The sequence below is a fragment of the Trachinotus anak genome, unplaced genomic scaffold (genome assembly GCF_046630095.1).
Source record: "Trachinotus anak isolate AG129_WGS33_773 ecotype Australia unplaced genomic scaffold, CSIRO_AGI_Tana_v1 ptg000007l, whole genome shotgun sequence".
NCBI classification, from domain to species: Eukaryota; Metazoa; Chordata; class Actinopteri; order Carangiformes; family Carangidae; genus Trachinotus; species Trachinotus anak.
This window is the reverse complement of record NW_027273858.1, coordinates 25,397,990-25,425,000: the sequence shown is the minus strand read 5'-3', so window position 1 is coordinate 25,425,000 and position 27,011 is coordinate 25,397,990. Positions and strand designations below refer to the sequence as shown.

Sequence of the window (27,011 nt, the reverse complement as noted above, 5' to 3'; positions counted from 1 at the left end):
CTCCCCCCTCTCCCCTTGCTGAGGTGAGGACCAGGTCATGACTCTTAAATGTCAGCAGTGATCTGATAGAGCTAAACAAACACAACGTACAGTCTCTGTAATTATAGCTGACGCTGAGGCAACAGTGATACTCCAGGGACCAAACAGGCCTGACAACTAGAACTGAATCCTCTGGTACTCACCAATCTGGTCTTCAGGAATCAGGCTCTCGATGGGCGGCTCCATCTCTGAGCTCTGTCTCAGGTAGCTCTTCATCTGAGTGATGAACTGGCGGAGCGTCTGCAGCAGCTCTAGTCCAGAGGCGTAGCCCTGCCAGGCCTGGGCGCCCGCACCCTCGCCCATGTAGCTCAGGTAGTCCTGGACCAGGCAGCCGAAGTATGAGCCTTTGTCCCTGGACAGCTCCAGGACCCGGCGGATAGCCCTCTTCTCCGGCGTCAGCAGGGAGTTGAAAACACCACTCATCTTGCGCAGGTGACCTCTGAGGGCCTTCTGCAGGACCAGAGCACCGGCACTTGGACGACGATTGGGGCGGTGTCCCGGTGGCACCATTGTCAGATCCTGGTCTTGGTCCTGGTCGCTCTCAAGGCTGACACCATAGTCAGGATCCTCTTCATCCTCGTCATCATCATCATCATCATCCTCTTCGATGCTGCAGTAAGGCAGACGGGAGGGGGGTAGGGACAGGGGGAGGTGGGTGTTCAGGTCAGCTGCAGTGGGGAGACTGGGGTCATGCAGAGGGGGGAGGAAGAAGGCTGAGGACTGAGAGAAGTCCAGAGAGTCTGAGGAGTCTGTGGACAGGCTCATGTCACTGAGCCGCTGGCCCCCCCTGCTGCCGTCCCCGCCTGTTTCTTCTGTTCCTCCTGGTATCTCCGCCTGCTTCCTGGTTGTCATCGGGGACTGTAGTGGGGGACTGCTGGAGTCCTGGGTGCTGGATCTGGTGGCAGTACTCTGGGACCGCTTGGCCTTGATGAGGGCCTTCTCAATCGTCTGCTCCTCCAGTGCCAGGTGGCACTGAGCATCCTCCTGGCTCGATGAGGGAGAGGCCTTGGTCCAGCGCGGAGAGGAGGACAGAGATGACAGAGAGAGGGGCAGGGAAGGCCGGGAGATAGAGATGGGGGAGCTGATGCTGAGTCTCTTTGGGGGGGAGGACGAGGGGCTGATGCTGAGTGAGGAGCCCAGACGAGAGAGGAGGCTGCTGCCCCTCTCTCTCTCCTCCACCTTCTCTTTGGGGATGTTTATCCAGGAGATCTTCTCCGGCATGCTGTGCTGTCGGACAGGGGGCGCTGAGCGCTGCGGCACAAAGCGTGGTGGGGGTGGTCGAGGGGGTGGGGACCGTGACACACCGTCTGCAGCGCTCAGCTTCTGACTGCTGCTGGTTTGACTGGTGTCGTCCTGCAGCTCTGCGGCTCTGCTGAGGCTCTGCAGGTCACTGAAACCTGGTCTACACACCGGAGGAATGTCCCTGCTGGTTTCTAAGTTGGTGCTGATGGGTTCCTCCCTCAGGCCCTGCTGTGCTGGGCCACAGGGGTCAGGGGTGATGCTCGGGTCACTCTCTGGTTGGTGGACCTTAATGAAGAGGGGGTTGATGAAGCACAGTGCTCCATTGGACTGGCAGCACTCGAGTTCAGTTGGGGTGCGAGTTTGAACCCGGGAGCACCCTGGGGCTGTTGCCAAGGAGACTGGTCTCTGGGCTGGGAAGGGTAGTCTGACAGGAGCTGTTACTGACACTAAGTCCTTCCTCCTGTGGCACAGCTGAGAGTCCCAGAAGCCTGCAGGACATGGTGAGAGATGTGAAACAACATGTAAGAGTGGGACTCATCTGATCCTCAGGAACATAGCTGTCTGTAGACTGAGAACACAAGGATCAGGACCAAACATGAGATTACACAGACAACTCTGTCTGTTAGCAGAGCCTTGCTAATGAGATAAACTCAGCTCATACCCTTTTTACACCAAAATTAGCAGGTATAAGTACATTTTTTCCACTCCAGTCGAGTTTGTCTTTCTGCTGACTGAGGACACACACAACTGCAAGGACTGATGTCATCACATGCACTTAGAGGACACAGACACAGTGGAGAGAAAGAGAGCTGCTAGCTGCTGTACAAACAGGTAAAACTGATCTGTCTCATCTCAGGCTGATACTCCTGTAAAAGTGTCAGAGCCTCAGTGTGAGGCGCTTTGATCTGAGATTGTGTGTTTTCGAAACTTATTTCAGGGCTGCAGCTTACTCTGTCATCCCTAAGCTCAGTGTAGCTGTGATGTTTCTGGTCTAACAGTACCTTAACAGGTGACAGGTGTGTCTACAGCGACTACGGCAGGAAAAGGTGAAAATTAGTGGGTTCACCTGGGTGTCATGTTTACATCAATGATGATCAGAGATGGAGCTGATAAATACTTGTGTCTACTGCAGAGTCATGTGACCTGGGTGTGAATGCTGATTGTTCCCTTTTCCACTGCTGACAAAAGCCTGATGTTAGCGGGTGTTAGTGAGTATTCTGACCAGTGGAAAAGGAGCTTCAGAGTATCAATGATACTGATATCAATCATCTGTTTGAGACTGTGAAGGTTTCCTGCTCATCACAGTAACAAGAAGAAGTGATCATTTAGAAACACTGTCATCTACAATGGCCCAGACAAGGTCAATATTATGTAAATTAAGCCACCACAGAAGTGAGCAACAACCCATCTATACTACTGGTCCAGGTTGCCGGGGGACTATTATTGCTGGCAGACTGTTTTAACTGGGAATTTTTGAAGAAGTCTGAGAAGAAAATAAAACTGTTGCTAGGCCTAAGGTTAATCATAATTCATTTGAAAGCCTTATTCTTAGTCTGTCACACCCTGACTGGAAAACACAAAAACCAGTCCTACTAGTTACTGTATATCGTCCACCTGCCCCTTACTCTGAGTTCTTATCTGAGTTCTCAGACTTTTTATCTGAGTTAGTTCTCAGCACAGATAAAGTTATCATGGTGGGTGATTTTAACATTCATGTAGATGTTGAAAGTGACAGTATTGCATTTAATTCATTATTAGACTCAATTGGCTTCTCTCAGCATGTTAATGAACCCATTCACTCTTTTAACCATACCCTTGATCTGGTTCTGACTTATGGGATTGACAATGAATATCTAACAGTATTTCCCAGAAACCCTCTTTTATCTCACCATTTTCTGCTAACATTTGAGTTTTCAGTCATGGACTACACAGCATTTGGGAAAAAAATCCATTACAGCAGGTGTCTCTCTGACAATACCGTTAGCAAATTTAAAGAAAGAATCCCATCAGTGCTTAGCCCACTGCCATGTATCAATACAGTAGGGGACAGCTCTCTTAAAGTCACATCCACACAGGTTGATGACAGTACTGTAGAAGGTGGTGAGTCAGAGAAGGCTAGCTCCATGGTACAACTCAGAAACACGAGCTTTAAAGCAAAATTCAAGGAAGCTAGAAAGAAGGTGGCGTTCTACTAACCTGGAAGAATCTCTTTCTCACTTGGAAAGACAGCCTATTGGCGTCTAAAAAAAGTCTCTGTAAAGCCAGAACATCCTATTATTCATCATTGATAGAAGAAAACGAGAATAATCCCAGGATCTGTTCAACTTCTGTTGATCCATCTATACCTTTAGCCCTCAGTTGTAATGACTTGATGAGCTTCTTTACAAATAAAATTGTCTCTGTTAGAGAAAAAATTCACCATCTCCTCTCAACAGCTGGCTCAGATGTACTGTCCAGTTCAGCAGCCTCAGATTCCACTGTAACTGGTTTATATTTTGACTGTTTGTCTCCTGTACATCTCTCTGAGCTCACTTCAACAGTTTCTTCATCTAAACCATCGACTTGTCTTCTAGACCCCATTCCAACAAGGCTGTTCAAAGAAGTTTTTCCTTTAATCAACACCTCTATATCAAGTCTGATTAACTTATCTATATCAACTGGTTATGTACTGCAGTAGAGTCCATCATAGCACAGAAACAGCTCTGGTTAAGGTTACCAATGATCTCCTCATAGCCTCAGACAATGGATTTGTCTCTATACTTGTCCTACTAGATCTTAGTGCATTTGACACCATCGATCATAAGATTTTATTACAGAGACTAGAACATATGGTCGGCATTAAAGGAACCGCACTAAGCTGGTTTAAGTCATATTTGTCAGATAGACTCCAGTTTGTTCATGTTAATAATGACTCTTCTATCATCACTACAGTCAGTCATGGAGTTCCACAAGGTTCTGTGCTAGGACCAATACTTTTCACTCCATATATGCTTCCTCTAGGAAACATTATTAGGAGGCACCAGATACATTTCCATTGTTACGCAGATGACACCCAGCTGTACTTATCCTTGAAGCCAGGTGAGACTAACCAGGTAGCCAAGCTTCAGGTGTGTCTTAAGGACATAAAAATCTGGATGACCAGTAACTTCTTACTCTTAAATTCAGACAAAACTGAAGTTATTGTAATTGGCCCAAAACACCTCAGAGATACACGATGTGATAATATACTGAGTCTGGATGACATCACCTTGGCCTCCAGTGCTACAGTCAGAAACCTTGGTGTCATTTTTGACCAGGACTTGTCCTTTACTTCACATATAAAGCAAGTTTCAAGGACAGCCTTCTTCCACCTGCGCAATATTGCAAAAATCAGACCCATTCTGTGTCTAAAGGATGCTGAAAAACTAGTTCATGCATTTGTTACCTCAAGACTGGACTACTGTAATTCTTTATTGACAGGATGTCCCAAAAATTCAGTAGAAAGCCTCTAATTGATCCAAAATGCTGCAGCACGAGTAGTGACAGGAACTAGGAAACGAGATCACATCTCTCCTGTGTTAGATTCTCTGCATTGGCTCCCTGTAAAATCCAGGATAGAATTTAAAATCCTTCTCCTCACCTACAAAGCCATTAATGGTCAGGCACCATCGTACCTTAAAGAGCTTATAGTATACATATAGGACACTTCACTCTCTAAATGCAGGTCTACTTGTGGTTCCCAGAGTTTGTAAGAGTAGAATGGGGGGCAGAGCCTTCAGCTATCAGGCTCCTCTCCTGTGGAACCAGCTCCCAGTGTGGGTTCGGGAGGTAGACACCCTCTCTACCTTTAAGATCAGGCTGAAAACTGTCCTGTTTGGTATAGCTTATAGTTAGGGCTGGCTCGGGTATGTCCTGACCCATCCCTTAGTTATGCTGCTATAGAGCTAGACTGCTGGGGGATTCCCATGATGCACTGGGCTCTCTCTCTCTCTCGACTACTTTATGCCATTAACTTTGTATTTTTTTTCTCTCCTATAGTTTGTGCTTCTCCTCTCTCTCCCTCTCTCTGTCCTCATTCTGCAGGTATCTCTGCCTCTGGAGCAGCAGGATCCAGATCCACCACTACTCATCATTACTATTAACCACTGTTATCTGTCATCATTATTGATAACACCATTACCTACACAGCTGTTCTGGTCTCTCTCTCTCTCTCTCTCTCTTTCTCTCTCTCTCTCTCTCTCTCTCTCTCTCTCTCTTCTCCTCCCCCTACCCCCCTCTTTTTTCTCCTCCTAAACCCAACCAGTTGAGGCAGACCCCCCCACCCTGAGCCTGGTTCTGTTGGAGGTTTCTTCCTGTTAAAAGGGAGTTTTTCCTCCCCCCTGTCGCCAAGCGCTTGCTCGTTGTGGGAACTGTTGGGTTTTTCTCTATAACAAAGTAAGGTCTTGACCTGACCCTGTAAAGTGCCTTGAGATAATGTATATTATGATTTGGTGCTATACAAATAAAATTGAATTGAATTGAAAAGCTGTACCTGTGTATGGAGACACATGAGTGACTAATGTTACAGTGAGAGTAGATTCACTCGGTCACTGCTAATGTTTGAAACATGTTCAAATAAACCAAGAACATTACATAGATAGATAGATAGATAGGCAAACTATCATACAGCACAGATGTTGCTGTTATAACTTGTATAATTACAGCTGTGTAAATGTGGAATCAGTTCTTACAGCTAACAAGAAAAACAGCACCAAACAACTTGGTCAACCCTCAGAGTCAACACCGTACCAGACAGAGCAACACAACACAGACCAACACAAGTGGAGACAGTACTCACTGTGATCCACAGCTCCTGTTTATCTCTGTTCAGACCTGACGCTGCTGTGTCTGCACAAGCTGAGACTGGACTGAGCCTCACACACACTCTGTTATGACTCAGTCCTGTTAATGTGTGTGTGGGCGGGCTAAGCTCCTCCCTCCCCCTCCCTCTGACACTGAGACTAAAGTTTCTATTGTTTATGCTCTGCTGATGTTTTCTCCTGTTTCCTCTGACTGTGACTCATCTGACCTGACTTCTACTGAATTAATGATTACTCAGTAAAACATGAAAGCATGTTCACACAGGTAGAGCCAGAGCACACACACAAAAACACACTCACACGCCAATCCCTGCAGATTTTCCAGAGCAAAGAATATTTAAACCAAAGATGAGAGATCATATGTGAAAATGAACATTTATTATGTAGGTTAAAGGTCCATGCAGTCTAAAGGTAGATGTCCATGTGTTTTTGACTATAAAGCAGGTCTAGGTTCTATATTAATACTGTGAAAGTAAGTATCAAAGCCTCAGTCCACAGAGAAATGCACATAGCCTGTATTCAGAAAATGAGCCTTAAAGCGAGCCGTCAGGACTTCTGGAACTTTGTGATGTCACAACAAAGCAGTCACTGCTCTCAGCCATGCCCCAAGCTCCATCCATCTGGACCCACCATCCAACCTGCAGGATTTGGTTTCTCTGAGTGTTTACCTGAAATCTGCTATATTTTTATTGGATCACTCAGAAAATAGTCAGCCAATCAGACGAGAGGCTCAGAGCCAATTAGACAAGAGGCTCAGAGCAGCACCATCTATATTCTGTCTGCGTCACTGTAAGATCACCAGTAAAACACCAAAATACAGCAAATAATCCAACCAGCTTCAAAGCTGCATTAACAACAGGTCACATGACCAGGTCATCTCTATGGCAACAGTCTGGGGTCATGTGACTGTTTGATAAAAATGTACAGGGGCACCAACCTGACTTCATCTTCTCCACCTCCTCCATCTGTCTATAACTGAGCAAGTGTGCCCCACTGCTGTCCACTGAGAGGTTTATCAACATATGATCTATATTTAAATACAGGTGACACAGAAACAGAGCAGAGACTGAAGGAAACTGACTTGTTGATGGAAGAGAAGCATCATAATGTACATATTCAGTAGACCTCCCAGAGTGGCAGTTTCCTCTGTCACATGTAAAACCAGCTCCACCTGTGAGATGCTGCTGATTTCAGTCTGGTGAAGTTAGGTGGTGAAGGTATTCATCTGATGCCTGACACAGAGAACAATCTGAAACACTTCCTGTATACCTACCAGGTCTGGACTGATTGATGACTGACTGTTCATGACCTAGGCCTCCACATAGCCCCGCCCTCTCAGCCAATCAAATGCTAGCATGAGTGGCTTTGTAAATGCCCCCCAACCCCACCCCCCATGTGTGCATGTGTCCCCCAGAGAAATGACCAACTAACCTGGTCCCAGTTTAGCGACCTCCTCCAGATCTGCAGACGTTGTTGCTGAGGCAATGGCGTCTGGAAGCTTCAGGGTGAAGGGCAACACGTCCCTGACAGAGAGAGAGAGAGAGAAAGAGGCTGAGAGAGAGAGCGAAAGAGAGAGAGGCTGAGAGAGAGAGAGAGAAAGACAGAAAGAGGCTGCGAGAGAGTGTTAAACTGAGGATGGGGCTGAGGCAGGTCTGGACAGAATGTGTGTGAGTCTGTGTGGTGGAGGAGTGTGTTCAGCTGCAGACTAAAATGTACCTGCTGCTCTCCGACCTGAGGATCTTTACTCTGGAGAAACCACACCCACACATGTGATCATCTCCATACAGACTGCAGCAGGTCTGCATACTGTGTGGATGTGAGTGTGAAGAGTATGTGTGTTTGTGTGTTTACATGAATAAACTCACCAGGCTGAGCTGTGCAGTCACTGAAATACAAGAACATAAAATGTTTGACCTCTGTGGAGCAGTTTGTCGTGAGTGAGGTAGTGACACACATCCGCACAGTCAGCAGGTGAAGATCAACATGGATTTATACTTGTTTAGAGATGAACCCAGTCTGTTCTGTAGTTCCCCTCTGAGACAGAGGTTCTCCACAGAGAACCTGATCTCACTGTGGCAGTAGAACAACCATCACCAGCAGACTGTACTGAATCTAATGAGTTAACCAGTTAAACTGCTGAATGTCACAGTTTCCTGTTTAAAAAACACAACAGAGTCAAACTGACTCCAGAAAAAAAATTAAAATATACAATATAAATGAATAAATGAATGTTGTGTGTCAGTACTTACAGTGGAACAGTTGTGCACCAGTCATGTTTTTCTATTTTAACTCCAACATCTAAAAATGAATCTCTACATCCTGGTTCAGATAAAACATCGACTCACTTCCTTCTTTGATTTTGTTGGTTTGTAGCTTTGTTGTGTTGAACTTTAGGATTTGTTGAATGTATGTTGAGTAGTGTGGATTCTGGACTGTTTGTGTGTTGCACTTAGTAACACATTTATAACACAAAGTGTGTGTGGTTCAAACCTCATACACCAAAAACAAAACAGTTCTCTGAGTCTTCTGGTTAAAAGTCAGGTTAAATGAACAGAGGACAGTGTCAGTGACATCACATAAACAAAGGTGATGATGTCACTGAGAGGTTCATCTCTCATCTAAACCATCAACCTGATGTGTCAGTGGTGTGTGAGTGTGTGTGAATGGGTGAATGTGACCATTAACAAGCTGAACCACAGCTGCTCTGATCCAGGTGTGTTTCTCACCTGTAGGGGATCTTATCTCACCTGGAGACAGATGTCACCACTCAGCTGAGTGACTGTCTACAGAACAACAGTTTATATGAGGATCTTCAGTCAGGATCTAGACTCATCAGAGCTGAAAATTTCAGTGACATTAAAGAACCTGACTCAGTCCAGTTAGTCTCAGTTTGTACAGAGAAATTCTTCAGTTCTGTGTTGGACCAGACCTGTGTTTGGACCAGTTCTGTGGTTGGACCAGTTCTGTTCTCCTGGTATCAGACAAAATCATCTGGAAACACAAACTTACATGTGTTATCAGACCATACCTGAGTGTACCTGTCAGTTAGAGAAACGCTGAGTCAGCATCCAAGTCATTATGTCAATCATCATCATTCATTACCTCAATCAAGGAGGTGATGAAGGAGGGAATGAAGGACGGAATGAAGGAAATAATGAAGGAGGTAATGAAGGAAGTAATGAAGGAGGTAGTGAAGGAGGGAATGAAGGAGTTAGTGAAGGGGGTAATGAAGGAGGTAATGAAGGGGGTAATAGAGGAGGTAATGAAGGAGGTAATGAAGGAGGGACTGAAGGAAGTAATGAAGGAGGGAATGAAGGAAGTAATGAAGGAGGAAAAGAAGGAGGGAATGAAGAAGGAAATAAAGATGGTCTTGTGCTGACAGTTAGGGCCGACAGGAGTGGTTTTATTTCTTTGTGTCCTGGTGAGTAACTGCAGTGATGGACTTACCTGCTGATGCAGCAGAAAGCCACCAGACGGAAAAGGTCTGCGAAGCTCAGTCCTGATCCCTCCAGAGAGAAAGCTGTAGACCAGACGAGAACAACAGAAGCATGAGCCAGACGGACTTCAGAAAAGGACAAGAACAAGAGGAGACAACAGTCTGCTGATCTCAGTGGTCTGGTTCAGAGACATGACCTCCTGTAACTGCTCCAATATCACTGAACCGGACTGACTGGACCACGTTTGACTAGTGAAGAAGAAAAAAACAGTGAATACCAAGACCTGGTTTAACCAAGACCTGGTTTAACAGGGTCTCACCCTGAAGGACACAACTTGGTAACAACTTGGTGGTGGGAGGGCTGTTTCATAGTCAGTGAAGTAGGAGCAGCAGCTGAAGTAGTGGAAGAGAGGCCAGATGTTGAGGCAGGGCAGGCATTGGCTATTCCATCAAACCTGTTGTAGAACAGGTTGAATTCACTGGCTTTGGTCTCATCACCATCCTTGACCTGGCTGTTCTTCTTTGAGTAGCCAGTTATGTTCCTCATTCCCCTCTACACCTCTCTGGTGTTATTCTGCTGCAGTTTAGTCTCCACTTTCTTTTTGTAATCCACCTTTGCCTGCTTCAGGCTCCTTTTCAGTTCCCGCTGCACACACCTGAGTTTCTCCCTAGCCCCCTCCCTGAATGCCTGCTTTTTCTGGTTAAGGAACTACTTGATATTACTGGTGATCCAGGGATTACTGTTGGGAAAACAGTGAACAGTCCTTACTGGAACCCTACAGAAGTTAATGGAGTCCGTGATGGTGTCCACCCTGCTGTCAATGTCCACATCCATATTGTTATCCTGTGGCTCCAGCAGCACACTCCACTCCGTGCACTCGAAACAGTTCCTGAGAGACTCTCTGGCCTCTGGAGACCATTTCCTGAATGAGCAGGTGGTAACAGGCAGCCTCATTACATAAGGTTTGTATGTGGACTGAAGAAATACCAGATTGTGATCAGATCTGCCAAGTGGTGGTGAAGCAGAGGGACTGTAAGCGTCTTTCACATTAGCATAAAAGAGATCCAATGTCTTATTTTCCCTTGTGGGACAGTCCACATACTGTAAAAACCCAGTCAGGTGGGAGGTGAGAGTGGTGTTATTAAAATCCCCAGTTATCACAACGAAAGCATTAGGATGCTGGTCTGAACTCTCGCGACAGTTTCATGGATGATGTCACATGCTACTGCCGCCCACGGTGGAATGTAAACAACAATGGCGACGATGTGTGAAAATTCCCTCGGCACAAAATACGGTCTAAGCCTGACCGTCAGTAGATCAATGTCCTGCCCGCAGATCATATCCTTCACCGTAACATGTCCGGGGTGACACCATCTACTCTTCATCAGCAGAATCAGACCCCGACCTTTGCTCTTGCCGCTCATCTTCATGTCTCTGTCAGCTCGCACGGGAGTGAAGCCGACACAACAAATGTATAAAGCCTCCACATGATGTTTTTATATCATAAAGAAACATAATGAATGAAATAATCAGTCAACACCATGACTGAGTGTTTCCACCTTGAACTGCAGTGCACCAATAACAGTCAAAAACAGATTCAGACAGCCAGGGATTCATACATCATAGAATCCTGTCAACTTGTGGGGACGGGGGGTGGGGCAAAATACACCTGAAACCTTGTCACTACAGAGAGCCAGAGTTAGCATTAGCACAACCACTAACACTGTGTCAACCACTGCTAGTTACAAGCTAACAAACAACATAAACAAATAAAAGATGCTAACTATGCTAACCATTCTGATCCGTCTGCTAGTCCCTGATTCTGGTCTCAACAGACTCCTCATCTGAGTCTTGGTCTGACTGAGGCTCAAACATGTGGCTGAGTCTCTCTCATGTTTCCTCCTCTAACCATTTTGATACTCTCTGCATTTTCACCTGGACATCTGGAGCCCGCAGGTGGTGGGTGGGGGAAAGGCCTCATCCAGGTTTCAAAATATGTCTGGAGGAACTTTGGATGGTGACAGATCCTCTCTTCTGAGCAACACACAGAGCTCAGTGTGGAGACACATAAGTGAAGAGTTCAAACTTCCTGTACATTCAGTTTGTTTACTGTGTTGTGTATTTGTTTTGTATGTGGATCAGAATGATCCAGACCTGTGTAATTACATGTCACTAATTTCAGCTCTCTGTCCAACAGCGGCAGCTCAGCCTCTGAGGGCTCAGACGTACTGTTTATACCAATGAATTTCCCATGATAACTTGCTCCCTTATTTTGTTTGATATATGACATCACAGCAGGAGGAAACCTGAAAGTCACAGGAAAACACAACAGAGAAACAAACACATGAAGAAGAGGCCCCAGGTTCTTACTGTACTGGCTCTCCCTGACAGGGAAATCTTCAACAGGGACTGCAGAGTCCTGGTCCATGCGTAGAGATATGACTTTCCTCTGCATGCTTGCTGACCTCCGCACCACGAAGGTCTGCAGGGGAGAGAACAGCCAATCAGAGCAGCTCCCTCAGTGCTGAAGGACGGCGTGTAGATATTTACCTGATGGTATTTATGTGGTTCATGTGAAACAAATACTGTGGAGTTCACCTGTGTTGCATCAGCTGTTTCTACCTGCGTGTGCCTTACCCCCGCCGGCTGGTCCTGCAGGAGGAACGTGACGTCCCGGTGGCTGAGGCACAGCTGTAACCACACGGTGTGAGTGTGGACCAGTCTGTCCAGGACACTAAGCCGCCGGTGGAGTGAATCGTAGCCCGAGTCTCTGGCTCCAGCTGGCCCCACCCCGATCCCAGCACACGGGGAGGGTTGCAAGAACAGACCCCCAACCTCTTCACCCAGCCTGGACACAGGGACATACACAGTCACAGGGTTTGAGATGGACTCCAGTGTGAGACTCCTGTCACACTGGAGTCCTCCTCTAAAGAAGAGGAGGGTGTTTTCAGATGGTGACAGACTGAACACACCACACAAACCAAGAGCACACCGAGTAAAAATCACAGAAGAAGAACACAGTGAGGAGCATCTGGTCAGTACTGCAGTAAAAACCACAGAAGAAGAAGAGTACAGTGAGGAACATCAGGTCAGTGCTGCAGAGGAGGATGAAGGTGAGTAACCTTCATCACACTGAGACTCTTCACCATCAGAAAATAACAGTGTCAGTGACAGCACCATGGAGGAGGACCACCTGAGTCCTGATCCAGAAACATCAAACGCTTCAGACCACAAACTGTACCGCCCCAGCTGTAAACTACACTGTGTCCAATTAGCTGTCATCAAATAATCAATCCTTGCCTTCAGCAGCTGATTAATGCACTGCTGCAGTGTGTGTGTGTGTGTCTGTGTGTGTGTGTGTGGGTGTGTGTGAGTGTGTTTTCTATCACACAGATCAGGACCTGTATTCTCAAACCATCTTCAGACTAAAAGTTGACAGGATCATGTTCATCATGTGTGTCACTGTGAGGGACACACAACTCCCTCGCCCCACAGCCGGGACCACAGCTACATCACCACAGGTACAACAGGTGGATCACAGCCTCTGACGTTACCATAGCAACAGAGTCTCAGTCTGAGCTCAGGAGTTTTGGTTGGTCTCAGCAGCTTTGTGAGTAGGACTTAAAACCTTTAGTCGACTCAGCAGAACACAGGTCCAGGACTTTTATTTGACAGGTTATTACACTAATAAAACAGAGTGTACAGTCGCAGCCTGTGTGAACACCACCTGTCACCTCCATCTCATTGAAACTTGAGCAGCTCAGTGAAAAGCTGGACAACGTACTGAGGTCAGAGGTCAAAGTTCAGATAACCAGAAACTGAAAATCCTGGACCTGTGACAGGAAACAGTGTGGTGACCTTTGCTCTGTCACATTTAGACCTCAGCCTCCTGTGGCTGCAGTGAGAACTACAACAATCATCCTGACACAAGCTGAGGAGGAGCCTGCAGGTGAACTGTCAGTTTTGTGCTGAAAGGATCGTGTGACTTCACACCTGGAAGGTTCAGCACCTCAGATCCTGTAGAACTAAGACCAGGACTAAAGGCTCCTTTATAGATAACAGTCCTGGAGGGGGGTGCTCTGGTCTCATTCTGTACTTGGTGATGTGAGGACTAAGGCAGGTCCACTTCATGTCTGTCTGTTTACCTCACAGAAAAAAGACTCGGGTTCAACAGTATGGAGACTGATCTGATTCTGCTCCTCATTCTGTAGCTGTAGGATGAAGCTCTGTTTCCCTCCACTCTGACAGCAGCATACAGTTCTACTTCCTGTTGTACACTGTTGTCATGGTGCCGATCAGAGGGGTTTGTCGTCATCACCCTGGAGACAGTGTCTTCACCCCTGTCACAGGTCTAGGACCTGAACTTTCACCTCTGACTCTGAGGTGACAGGTGGTGTTCACACAGGTCTTCACTCACACAAGGACACAGAGTCTCTGTGTCCTTGTCTGTCACACATCTGTCCTGTCTGAACCACTGATTAGACACTGTAGTGAAGGTCTGCAGGGCATGATGGGAGTTCAGCTGACACACACACAATGGCTGCTCTGATCTCAGCTGATATTACATGATTATCAGTGGTCTGAGATGTTCAAGTTCAAAGAGTCCTCAAACTTCACACAGCACTGCACGCACAGCGCCCTCTGCTGGTAACTGCACCACATGAGATCAGACTTCAGCACTGACCTGGACAGTCAAACAGTCCTGTGGTCTCAGTACAGACTCACCTGAGGACAGGGTCTGTCCTGGGGTCTCCCTCTGCAGGCTCAGGCTGCTTCCCCATCTCCTTCTTCAAGGTGCCGAGCTCCAAGGCCAAGGAGTCGATCAGCTGCAGACAGAGACAGAGATCAGTCTGCACTGAACACACACACAGGAATGCCCCCCTCCTCATAAACACACACACACACACACACACACACACACAGGGGTGGGGGGGTGGGGGTGGGCACAGAAACAATCAGCTTCACCTGGTCTGACCTACCTGTGTCTCTGTAACAGTTTCACTCATAAACCTTCTCTCTGATTCTAGAAGATTTAACAACTCAGAACAGGAAGTGAACAGACTGCTCAGCTCGTCGTCTCAGCACCAACTTTCACAGGGAAACTGTTTATACTCATTTTCCTGGAACTCAGACTGACCCTGATTTTCTCTGTGTGACGCTGGTCTCATGTGTTTCGTTTCCCAGTTGTTGGGACATGTTTGCGTTGAGCAACATCACAGCAGCTGAGAGAGGAAACATCAGCTCAGCTCGTTTCAGGGAACTCACACACTGTGATCTGTGGTCTACAGTTCATAGTGTCAGAAATGACCACAGTCTGGGGTCAGATCAGTGATGTACCTTGAAAAAGCTGCCCTTCCTCTGCTGCTGGCAGGGCTGACTGACGGAGGACATGATGTCTGCAGAGTTTTCTGTGTCCTCTGTCTGCTGGGCTGTCTGTGGAGAGGAGAAGCATCTGAGGTTAGACCAGGAGCAGGTTCATGAAGACAGACGTTTGTGGTCCAAAGTGTGTCTGTCAGGAAACACAAGGTCCATGTAACAGCTGGTCTGAGGACAGCTCCACAATAAACTCCACCTCCAGAGAAAGATCATGTCATACAATCGAAAGCTTCAGAGGAGTTACTAAATGGACCTTGAGGTGAGACTTTGTCAACTGTTTTCATTGATGTTCAGACACATGTTAACATCAAGTTTCGAAGACGACGACCAGGGTCTGACCTGAGATCTGCTTCTTGACGGTCCTCTCAGGCTCTGCCCACACAACTATGTTTCCATTTTAAACTAAGTCGGGGGAGAACAACAACACTTTGTGTTCCTGTCAGACATACTGTCAGGTCTGTCAGGTGATACCTTCACCTGCCGCCTCTTCCTCCTCACTCAATACAGCCTCCATTAGAGCTGCTCACTGTGGTTCATACTAAACTGTGCTGTCAGTGATTTTACATGAACACACACTTGACCCATATGTGGTAGATCCTGTTGTTCAATGTGTAAACACATGCCAGCCCCCATCATCAGCATCCGTCCTCATCCCCACCCACAGAGCCTGGACATAAATCTGGACTGGAGAGTTCACTTCAGTCCCACAAAACCCTGCTGAACTGGTCTGGTCTGCTGTCTCGCTGGTGTTATCCTGAGACCACCAGATACTCTGAGTCTAGTACAGACTCAGAGTCAGCAGAGTCTGAGGCCTCAGGACTCAGTGCTCAGGTCAGAGATCATCAGGCAGCTTTTAAAGCATCAGCAGTGATGTGGGTGTTGTACTGGATTACTGTGGGAAGGAAGGAACTGAGCCTGGATAAGGTCTACCAACGTTCCAGTCTAGGTTCTACCCTCCGCCTTTAGATTTGGAGTCAAAGACTGACACCAGAGACAGCAGACTGAAAAGAGTTTCCTTTAAAGGGCAGCTGGACTGAGGCTGTCCCACCATGTCCAGCTGAAACAGGACCCAGAACAAGGTGGATTTCATATCCATCTGGACCAGGAGTGGTTCAGGTCCTGGAAAGAGGAGCTGAGGTATAGACTATCTGGGCTCAGAGAACTTCAGCGTAAGCACAGATGGTGAAACCCTGATGTCCGATGTCTGCAGCCAGCACCTCCTGTCAGTTCTACCTGAGACAGGTGTGCACAGGTAAATAGCAAATAACCTTGTCTCTCTTCAGGAGTGCTGCACCGTGACAGTGAACAAAGGCAGCACCATCTCTGTTGTCTCAGAGAGGTTCAGGTTGACAGGATCATATTCTCTTTATCTGCTTGTTTCAGTCTCTGGACTCACACAGAAAAACAGACTAAATAAGGTTCTAAATGTCTGAAGGTAAAAACTGGTTCAGCACAGGAGAACCTGCAGGATCCCTGCAGCACTCAGGGACTGAGGGAGGCTGAATCATCCTCATCCTCTAGAACAGATCCAGTTTCTACCGTGTGGTTCCCTCCTCAGACTCTTGTCATCCTCTCTTCACTCTGACTCCTCTAGTCTAGGAGGATAAGGTAGATTTTTTTTAACTGGTCATCTCCAGACCAACTGTTTCTGCTCTGTTTGTTACCTTATTGTCCTTTATCCTCTAGTCTTGGGTGTTCATGGGCCCTTTGTTTTATAACCACAGCTGCCCCACTTTCTACTGAGACCTACACATGTCAGGCTCTAACCACAGTGATATGAAGAGGGTTTGGATCAGTGATCAGCAGCTGAGACCAACATGGTGGATGAGAACACGCTCTCTGGTTCTCTGTGGGGGTCAGGTACCTCTAGTGAGCCCCTCCCTCTGACAGACCCAGATTAAAACATGTTCCTCCATAAATCTGACGAGACACTGTGATACCAGCTCAACACACTCTGAGTACATGATCAATGGTTTGTTATCACATTCAACAATAATCTGACACATCTGAAGAGAGTCCTGCTGGATAAGATCAGATCTGTGGTTCTCCAAAGATAAACTCAGCTGATCACAGCACAGTCAGTGTGTACTTCAGCTCACAAGTTACAACCATACTCAGTTCCATAGAAAGCTTGTATCTGTTGTAGATGATATCATTTACTCTGTGGTGTTTCAGACATGTAGCAGGTTCAAGAGCTCCTGGTTCCTAAACTTAGAGCAGACAGTAGACCTGACAGTAGACCTGACAGTAGACCTAATAGACCTGACAGTAAACCTGTCAGTAGACCTGACAGTAGACCTGTATGGGAGCATGCTGCAGTATTTTCCTCCACTCATTCACTCAGGGTTTTCCTCCTCTATAATTACACATGATTTATAAAATGCTGGCTTACCAGAAGACAAAAAGAGGAAATGGAAAATCAATATCATGCCTGTGTGTGTGTGTGTGTGTGGGTCATTGACAAATAAAGCTTTTAAAAATGTTTTTAAAAGAAGTCTTTTTAAAATGGAGATTATGCATATTTTTGAACAAATTAGAACAATGTGTTTCAACAAGCCTTATTTGTGTTACAACATTTCAAAGTTTTAAATTCATTTTTTGACTGTATTTTTAACTTCACCACCTGAAAAATGTCAGGTGGCGCAACCAAATTTATATACTTTCCTTCTATTTATTCTAAGTGAAACTTTTGGCAAGTATACCTGAGTGTGTCTATAGTGGTGGCTAACACATTGTTACTTTGTGGTTGAGTTTGTGGCTGTGGCTCAGGAGGTAGAGCGGGTCATCCACTTATCAGAAGGTCGGTGGTTCGATCTCCGGCTCCTCCGGTCCACATGTCGAAGTGTCCTTGGGCAAGGCACTGAACCCCAAAACTGCCTCTGATGGCTGTCCCATCAGTGTATGAGTGTGTGTGAATGTTAGAAGCACTCCATGTATAGATGTAAGTGTTGTATGACTGTGTGTGTGAATGGGTGAATGCGGCTCACGCTGTAAAGCGCTTTCAGTGGACAATAAGACTAGAAAAGCGCTATATAAGCAGTCCATTTTTTTTTTTTTTTCTGTTAACTATAATTTAAGATTCTTGCATTTCAGTGGCCAGGTATTTAATATCTTTAATATCCAATTTTACATTTTAAAACTTGTATATAAATATACAAATGAATCTATTTAATACAATAGCTATATACCTCATAGTCTTCAACCATTTGTTCACTTTAACCTATCATTTATTGATTTAAATAAATATTTTACCTGGTCGCACCACCTGACGATTCAGTTGTGTCACCTGACTTTTGCAGCTAATTTCAAATTAAACAGGCTTCTACTTAGACACCTGTTTAACCTTTAGCCTTTGCTAGCAAGTTCATACATATAGTTTTTTAATAAAATGAAGACTTTTATAATAAAATAACATTTTCCTAGTTTTACCTTGGTTGTACCACCTGACATGAAAAGTGTTCCAGCCCAACTATGAGTTGAAAGTAGCTATTTTTATCAATATTTGAGAGAGCTCTACAAACCTTTTCACTCATCAATAAAGATCACTTGGGGTCCTCTGGCTGATGGAATATCCTTTTTGATGTTGTAACCATTCACTTCAGAATAAAAGATGCATGTATACAGTTGCACCACCCTGACATTTGACAATACACAAATTCCAGGACAAAAGTTTTTGAATTATCTTAACACCTTTAAAACTATTAATATTTCTGAATTTAGTTTATTTGAAAGGTCTCAAACATGAAATCATGCCACAGTATCTATTTTGAATTTATTATTATTGAAATATCATATTTAATACTTTTCTCAGGCTGTTGCGCCACCTGACATTTTAGTGGTTTGAGATACCAAAATATAAAATATATACATTATTATAATGCACTGAAAACATGGTCAAACTACAGCAGTTTTATAGAATAAAATGATGCATGTCATGAATTAATTAAAATTATTTTAAAGGAAAGTAATACACTCGGACACAAGAATATGCACGTCACGTCAATGACCCGTGTATGTGTGTGTGTGTGTGTGTGTGCGTGTGTGTGTCACTGTGTTGTCTTCACAGTAACACAGTGGTTTGTGTTTATTTAACTGAGACAAACTGACAGCTGGGTGAATACTACAGTTACAGTAGTGGAGTAGTGAGTCTGATTCACAGTAGTCATGAGGAGAGCTATGTCTTCATGTAGAGAAGTCAACACACCAGTGTCAACACAACTTCAACGCAAACAGAAAACCTGTACTTTCATATTGTTGGAACTTTTCTTACAGTGTGTTGAGACACTGAGTCCATGTGGTTGAGTTTCATCTGAGGTGACTCATGTCCTCTGACCCACCGGACACGTTCCCTCTACATTCACTCTCATGCTAGAAACCAAGCATCAGTAGCTGCATTAACCTGCTTCCTACTTAATTTGAAACTGTGAACTCTGAAAAGAGTAATGGAAAAATATGAGTTTTGAAAAAAACCTCAAATGTCACAAAGAAACGTGTACGTATAGGTGGTTTTTCAGACCATTAGACAAAACAATATTTCACAAAATAAAACTGAAAACACTTGGAGCCAGTCCCAACTGAGAGGCAAAAGACTAAAGACTGATATAAAGACTTAAAACTGAAATAAAGACTGACGACTTATATAAAAACTGAAGACCAATATAAAGACTAAAGACTGAAATAAAGACTAAAGTCTGCTATAAAGACTGAAGACTGATAAAGACCGAAGTCTGATATAAAGACTAAAGACTGAAATAAAGACTAAAGTCTGATATAAAGACTAAAGACTGATATAGAGACTGAAGACTGATATAAAGACTAAAGACTGAAATAAAGACTGAAGTCTGATATAAAGACTAAAGACTGATATAAAGACTGAAGACTGATATAAAGACTAAAGACTGAAATAAAGACTAAAGTCTGATACAAAGACTAAAGAATGAAATAAAGACTGAAGTCTGATATAAAGACTGAAGACTGATATAAAGATTGAAGTCTGATTTAAAGACTGAAGACACCCACTCACATCTGCAAAGGCGAGACTGACTGTGAGACTGAGCAACTCTGAGCCTGATGCTGTTTGCTTTCCTCAGAGCTGCCTGAGGCCATTGCTGCAGGTCCCAACCTGTCTGTGGAGACATCAGGCAGCTGAAGCTGTGAAGTCTGTCGTGTCACACCACCTGTGTCCCTCTGATTGTCCCTGTTATGATCCTGCTGCTTTATTATATTTGCACATGTCCAGACCACAGACCAGTTCCTGACCCAGGTGTAATGACTAAGTCCTGGAGCTACCCCAGAGAGGGGGAGGGTAGATGGAGTGGAGGTGTCAATAATCACTCTAAAACACCTGTAAAACACACTAGCTAATCAGTGAAGGAGGTGCTGCCTCAACAACTGCAGGGTGAGATGTCAGATGAATGGAGCACCAGAAAACAGAAAGTCATGGCTCAAGTAAAAGTCAGACCTGTTCATGGTTCAAGTCATGTGTTTAGTGTTTGGTTCATCTGGAACAGGCTGTGAGGCATCATGTTTAGAAAAAACATTTTAAATAAAGTTTATGTGAAAAAGCCTTGTCTCAATAACTCAGAAAACCTCTGAGTGTTACCATGACAACAATCAAACAAAGGCGTGGTGTATATGGTATATGGTAGCAACAACCTTCCAACATGATGAACCACTGAAGAGGACATAAGCAGAATATCTGAGTCAGGAGCATTCAGACCGGATCCAGAACTACAACCAGAGACCTGTACATCATGTTGATGGTCTCACTCTTTACAAAAGTTTATACAAAATAATGCAGCTTCCTTTTTGTTTGCACTAATACAGTTTTGCAGGAATGAGCCTAAACCAGAAATTAGTCACATGTCATCACTTCCTGTTCCCTGGTCCTGGGTCTCAGGTTGTTTGAATGTGTTTCTGGTTGATGACTGAAATCAGGTCTGTGTTTAACACCAGCTCAAGACATTTTCAGGTTTTATTCTCTGACATCAAATCCATTAGTAAATCCCCCAGTCCTGATTTCTTGAAGCTTTTCTGTCTGTTAAAAAGGCCGGTTGCTAACAAGTGTCTAAGTGAGACTACAGAGGTTGTTGGGGACGTTAAACGTCATCAGTCCAACATGAAAACCGATCTCCTCACCAGTCCTCCTTTGCAGCCATGTTTCTACTTGCGCTCTTACAAACTGTTCCTAACTTGTCAGAGGAAAGGCTTCTGTAGAAGAGCTCAGAGCTAAATCAAACTACAAGTTGAAGTTTAGTGGTGGTGACGGTGAAATCATGTGACCGTGGTATAGTTGGTTTATAGCCTAACATTAGCATTTTACTGCTGCTGATTGTATTTAGGCTTCAAACATCATAAAGTGGTGTCATTAGCAAAGATTATCCTGCTGAACAAAACCTGTTAAGATCAAAAACCTTGGCTGATTTTCTTTAATCATCCAATACACAATGGAGAATTCCTATTGGCTTTTTATGAAGGGAACCAGGTGATGATGACTTCAGGGTTGGCCTATAGAAATACATCATCCCTGCAGTCTGTCAGAAAACCTGTTGTTTTAACTGAGACCTGACAGCGAAGACGTGTTCATGTTCCACATGTTCTCTGGCAGGATTATGTGAAGACAAACACTCAGACAATACCTGAAAATCATCTTCACGTTGGCAACGCCACACAACAGTCACCACAGAACTGTCATCATAGAACCGTCACCACAGAACCATGACCACAGAACTGTCATCACAAAACAGTCACCACAGAACTGTCACCACAGAACCATGACCACAGACAAGTCACCACAGCTCTATCATCACAGAACCGTCACCACAGAACCATAACCACAGAACTGTCATCACAAAACAGTCACCACAGAACTGTCACCACAGAACCATGACCACAGACAAGTCACCACAGCTCTATCATCACAGAACCGTCACCACAGAACCATGACCACAGAACAGTCATCAGAGAACTGTCACAATAGAACCATGACCACAGAACTGTCATCCAAGAAACATCACCACAGAACTATGACCACAGAACAGTCACCACGGAATTTTCATCACAGAACCATGACCACAGAACTGTCACCATGGAACCAGGACCACAGAACTGTCACAATAGAACCATGACCACAGAACTGTCACCACAGAACTATCACCATAGAACCATGACCACAGAACTGTCACCATGGAAACAGGACCACAGAACTGTCACATCACATCACCGTGTTTCATCACATAGTAGAAGTAATGTGACTGAATGATCTGCTACAGTGAAATGACCAGGAAGTGATGTCAGAGACCAGCTCTGACATCACATGATTGAAAGGCTGGTTGAGCACTGAGTTGTCAGCCTCACCTCCTCAACCCCTACCCCTCACCCTCTCACCTCCTTTGCTGTCTGACGGAGTTTCCTGCTGTGGAGGATGTCGGCCATTTAGCTCCTCTGACTGAAAACATCTATGTTTAGCACAAAAAGTGTGTCACACACATTCTAGTTCCCTTCACACTGTGTGTGTGTGTGTGTGTGTCTGTGTGTATATGTGTGTGTGTACCCATTCTGCAGGGCGAAGTTTTACTCCATGGAAAACCAACCACACACAGACAGACAAAGAGGAAGTTCTCTGTAGCCATACTCTTGCATGCACGCACGCACGCACGCACGCACGCACGCACGCACGCACGCACGCACGCACGCACACACACCCTGTGCTTCAAGCCAAAACCTACACCTCCTCAATAAGAGTGTTGTTGTCCACGTACTGGGACCCCCTGCCCCCATGAAGCTAAACCTGAATCCCGACTCAGACTTCAGATTTAACCCGCTGGTCTCCAGGTAAAACACACACACACACACCTGTCCAGGTAGATAACTGTGATCTCTAACTGCTCTCACTGCTGTTAAAGGTTCTTTCAAATAAATGATACAGACTTCAACATGGATCCTCTACAGAGAATGTGTGTGTGTGTGAAGTCTAACAGGTGAATGAACACAGCTTTATGACCTGTTAAAGGTGTGGTGTTGTGTTGTGACAGCAGCAGGACGAATGTGTTCTGTGTTGTGTGTACTTTGTGTTGTGTAGTTGTGTAGACAAATCCACTGAATGACGTTTCATTTAGTCTCAAAACAGCATTTGAGGAAGTGACTGATTCAGTAACTGTAGGGGGGAGGAGCTTCAGATCACCTGATGCTGTCAGGCTCCCCCCACACTGATACGACTCTGCTGCGTTCACTCCTCATCTCTCAGATCCATCTTCATTTGGAGAATCTGACTGATTAAGTCCGGAGATTCATCTTTAAACATGAGCCTGTGACTGTCTCCTGAGGACATGTGACACTTTAATGATCAAGCAATGAGATCTGGTCACATGAAAAAAACATGTAGTACACACATCTGTCTGTAGACGCACCTGTCTGTAGACACACCTGTCTGTAGACCTGCATCTTCGGTCTATAGACAGATGTGTGGACTCACTGTGAAGACAGTGAAGAGCTAGACGAAAGGAAAGTTGTGAGGAAGAAGAGCAGGAGGAAGCCTGCTGGTTCTCACTATACACTGCACATTACCCACCTACCTGTGATGTGTCTAAACTGTTGTTCACAGCATTAGTTCTCTGACAGTCTGATTCAGTCCATATTGAATGGATTCAGAAAATCCAAACTGGTACTGATAACTGTATCATGTGATCTATAACTGTATCATCTATAATCTGTGATCTGTAACTGTATCACCAATAATATATGATCTATAACTGTATCATCAATAATCTACTATTTATAACTCTTCTTCAGTGAGCTTGTCATTCAGCAGGACGACCACAGATCAGGTCACTGTGGTCTTCTCACATTCCTGACCTGTGACTTGATCTGAGACAGACACCAGAACCGCTCTGCCTCAGTCCTGACTTTGAGCTCTAAGCACATTAGCAGATTTCTGAGGAGATTGGAGAACCAGGGTCTTGGCCAGCACCAGGAAATACTTTGGCTCCTTATCGTGTTTCTCCCACACACACACACGTGTAGGTGATAACAGGTGAGGGTTCAGTCCTGCAGAGTCCTGCACTGACTTTAACACCAGACTAATTAACACGCAAACAACAGAAGACACACCAAGCTGTGAGGTGAGGTGTTCAGGGGACGGAGGAAAACTGAGTGCCACACATGAAGTGATGCTGCAGGCCTCAGGGAGAGAGACTGACTGATTCCTTCACACGATGACTCAGGTTGTTGTCGCTAATCCCTCATTCCAACAATAAGACTAAAGCATTTGTTCAGTTTATTCTCTATAATCTGAATTATTATCCCCATCAGCAGCTCTGATCACAGGCTGTCTTCATTCATCACAACTCTACATGGGCTCTGTGTCAACAGTTGTGTAACTTCTCTACACACAACAGAGACTGTAGCTACATATTAAATCAGCTGTGTTACAGTACACACCAAAGTCAGTTCATAAATCTGCTGATTCAGGCTTCAGCTGCTCAGTTCTGGTCTTGGACTGTGTGGTACATGTGTTAAACCACACTCACCTGCTGAAAATATTTCTTCCTATTGTGAGGTTTGTGTTGCACTATGACATCAAACATACACATGATGGCTAGTTTGGAAATGTATTATAATAATAAACTTAAAGGTCCATAAAGGGTAGATGTCCATGTATTTTTGATTATAAAGCAGGTCTAGGTTCTATATTAATACTGTGAAAGTATCAAAGCCTCAGTCCACAGAGAAATGCACACAGCCTGTATTCAGAAACTGAGCCTTAAAACCAGCCGTCAGGACTTCTGGAACTTTGTGATGTCACAACAAAGCAGTCACCACCCTTGGTCACGCCCCAAGCCCCGGTCAGCTGGACCCATCATCCAACCTTGCAGGATTAGGTTTCTCTGAGTGTTTACCTGAAATCTGCTATATTTTTATTGGATCACTCAGAAAACAGTCAGCCAATCAGAAGAGAGGCTCAGATCGTCTCCTCTGACACTACAGATAAAACACTGGAGAAGAGTTAAATATAATGAGACCTTTAAATCAAACCACACTCCTTTCTTTGAAATGTGTGTGCGCTGTAACACACTAACTGAGCGTGTGCAGGTTAACAGTGACGTCAGCTAACAGGTGGAGATGACTAGTACAACACGTCTCTCAGGATTCCTCTCATTGTCGCACTAACAGCGACACAGCCACTGAGGGTTGTCTCCACACACAGGGCTGGTAGTGACAGAGGACAGACACACAGTGAGACACCAGTGTAACACAAAGGACAGCTAACTTTAACACACTTACCTGTTAGTCAGTGTGTGTTCGTCCAGTTCAGCAGAAGAAAACTCCACTGCTCGGACCAGAGGCTGCAGATGTAGAACTCATTATAGCTCCATGTGGACGCTAGTTTCGCTCCTTATGACTTCCCGATAATTAATAACCAATATTTTTATAGTTCAGGGTGAGAAAGGCCAGAGAACAGGGTCCGTCCTTCGCCGGCTCGGTCCATGGTCTCAACTTTTCTGAGGAGCTGAGAGCTGCTTTGTTCTCTGTGTGTAAAGTCCACCACTACAAGGAAGCACTTCCGTTGGCGATTTTCAAAACAAAACATGTGTTACGATACATACATGAGTTAGAGGTGAGTGGAGTTTCTGCACAGTTTGCCAAACACAGGTTTCTACATTACAAGTTAAATACAAGTAATATGAATGTGTTATTACTTTATTATAATGTTAATATTATTAGTATTGACAATATTGGAGGCTTTTAATTTAAAAGGAGAAGCTCACTACTTCCTCCACTTCCGGAGTTTTTCTTCCTGACTGATGAGCTTGATGCTGCTGAAGCACACGAACAAAACAAACTGTGAATTAACTTTCAGGTCACGTGTCCAGACTGGAAACAGTTTTAGGTCCTCGGTCCCAGAGCCTCAAGAACTGCAGAGGGGCCGGCCGGGCTTAGGAAACTCACTGAGGACGACACAACAAACTTCTAACACTTCACTAATTAAACTGATATAAAACGTGTTGGGTTTTTTTTTTTTTCTATTTAAAGAGAAAAAGACTTTTTCAGACAAACATTAACTGCTAACATGGATTTCTTGTTAGTTACAAATTTAAGAGACTCAAAGTAGATCAAGATCAATTAGAAACATCTTAAATGTAGGAAATGTCTTGTGAACTTTTGCATTATAAATATGAAATTTCCCTAATAATATCAGGAGGTTGACAATAATGCATAGATTTTTATCTTTACATTCAAAATAGGTGAAAATATTTTTCAGTCAAAATCTTTCCAGAATTAAATACAATATGAGCAACCATAGAATAAATGAGTTATGCTTTCTTGTTCAGTCTTACAAAAAGTACAAATGTTATCAATATTCATAAATCTTGAAATATACATGTTTTTTGGATACATTTTATGTAATATTTTCAGATGTATTTCTCTAACTTTATTTGTGATGCAAAATCTAAAAGGAACAAGCCATGCTTTGCGCCAGTTAATATCTGTTAAATACAATTTCCAAAAAAATTTCCCTTGCAGAGTTATTTTCCTAGTGTGACTATTCCTAATATGTTTATTGGTGCATGTTTTGTTCATGATGTCAATACCATTAATATAAAGCTTGCATATTTGTCTGGAAGCCTCATGTTGCTTTTTAAAACTTTTCATTAATTCTAATATGCCACTGGGAATGGATTTTGTTACAGAGCAGAATTCTTTGAACTTGATGGGGAAAGCTTTCTCATTAATAAATGTTTCATAATTGAGTAGTTGACCATTATCATCAAATACATCTTTTAAAAATATAATGGTCAACCCAATTTTGTAAATATAAAGACTTGTTCCTCTTAATGATACATTCATTGTTCCAAATAATAGACTTATGTGGAGAAAAGTTATGTCAATAACACATTTTCCATGCCATTAGAGCTTGTTGATAGAATAGAATGGATAGTTTTACTGGTAGCTTTGGAATAATATATTATATCTCAATCAAAAATAAATGCCTCCAATTTCTTTAAATATATTATGTGGGATGAAATACCATAATGAGTTTGGTGCTTTTAAACATTCTTTTATCCATTTTACCTTAAAG

General features: G+C 44.3%; 1 protein-coding gene across 5 annotated transcripts in view; it reads right to left on the bottom strand.

Moving 5' to 3' along the window:
* The window catches only part of LOC139623377 (ras and Rab interactor 2-like), a 34,950-nt gene extending 9,595 nt beyond the window's left edge, over positions 1-25,355 (bottom strand). For 2 of the 5 annotated variants that reach the window (XM_071481587.1, XM_071481590.1), the window contains exons 1-8: positions 25,214-25,355; positions 14,894-14,989; positions 14,282-14,382; positions 12,194-12,404; positions 11,927-12,038; positions 9,567-9,639; positions 7,551-7,642; positions 183-1,769 (exon numbers count right to left, since the gene is read on the bottom strand). In XM_071481587.1, coding sequence (XP_071337688.1) covers positions 183-1,769; positions 7,551-7,642; positions 9,567-9,639; positions 11,927-12,038; positions 12,194-12,404; positions 14,282-14,382; positions 14,894-14,947 — 2,230 coding nt within the window. In that variant the 5' untranslated portion in view covers positions 14,948-14,989; positions 25,214-25,355. Of the gene's footprint in view, positions 1-182; positions 1,770-7,550; positions 7,643-9,566; positions 9,640-11,926; positions 12,039-12,193; positions 12,405-14,281; positions 14,383-14,535; positions 14,578-14,893; positions 14,990-25,199 lie in introns of those variants that run through there. The other 3 variants (XM_071481588.1, XM_071481591.1, XM_071481589.1) reach the window with 3 other exon arrangements.
* Positions 25,356-27,011: the final 1,656 nt, after the last annotated feature.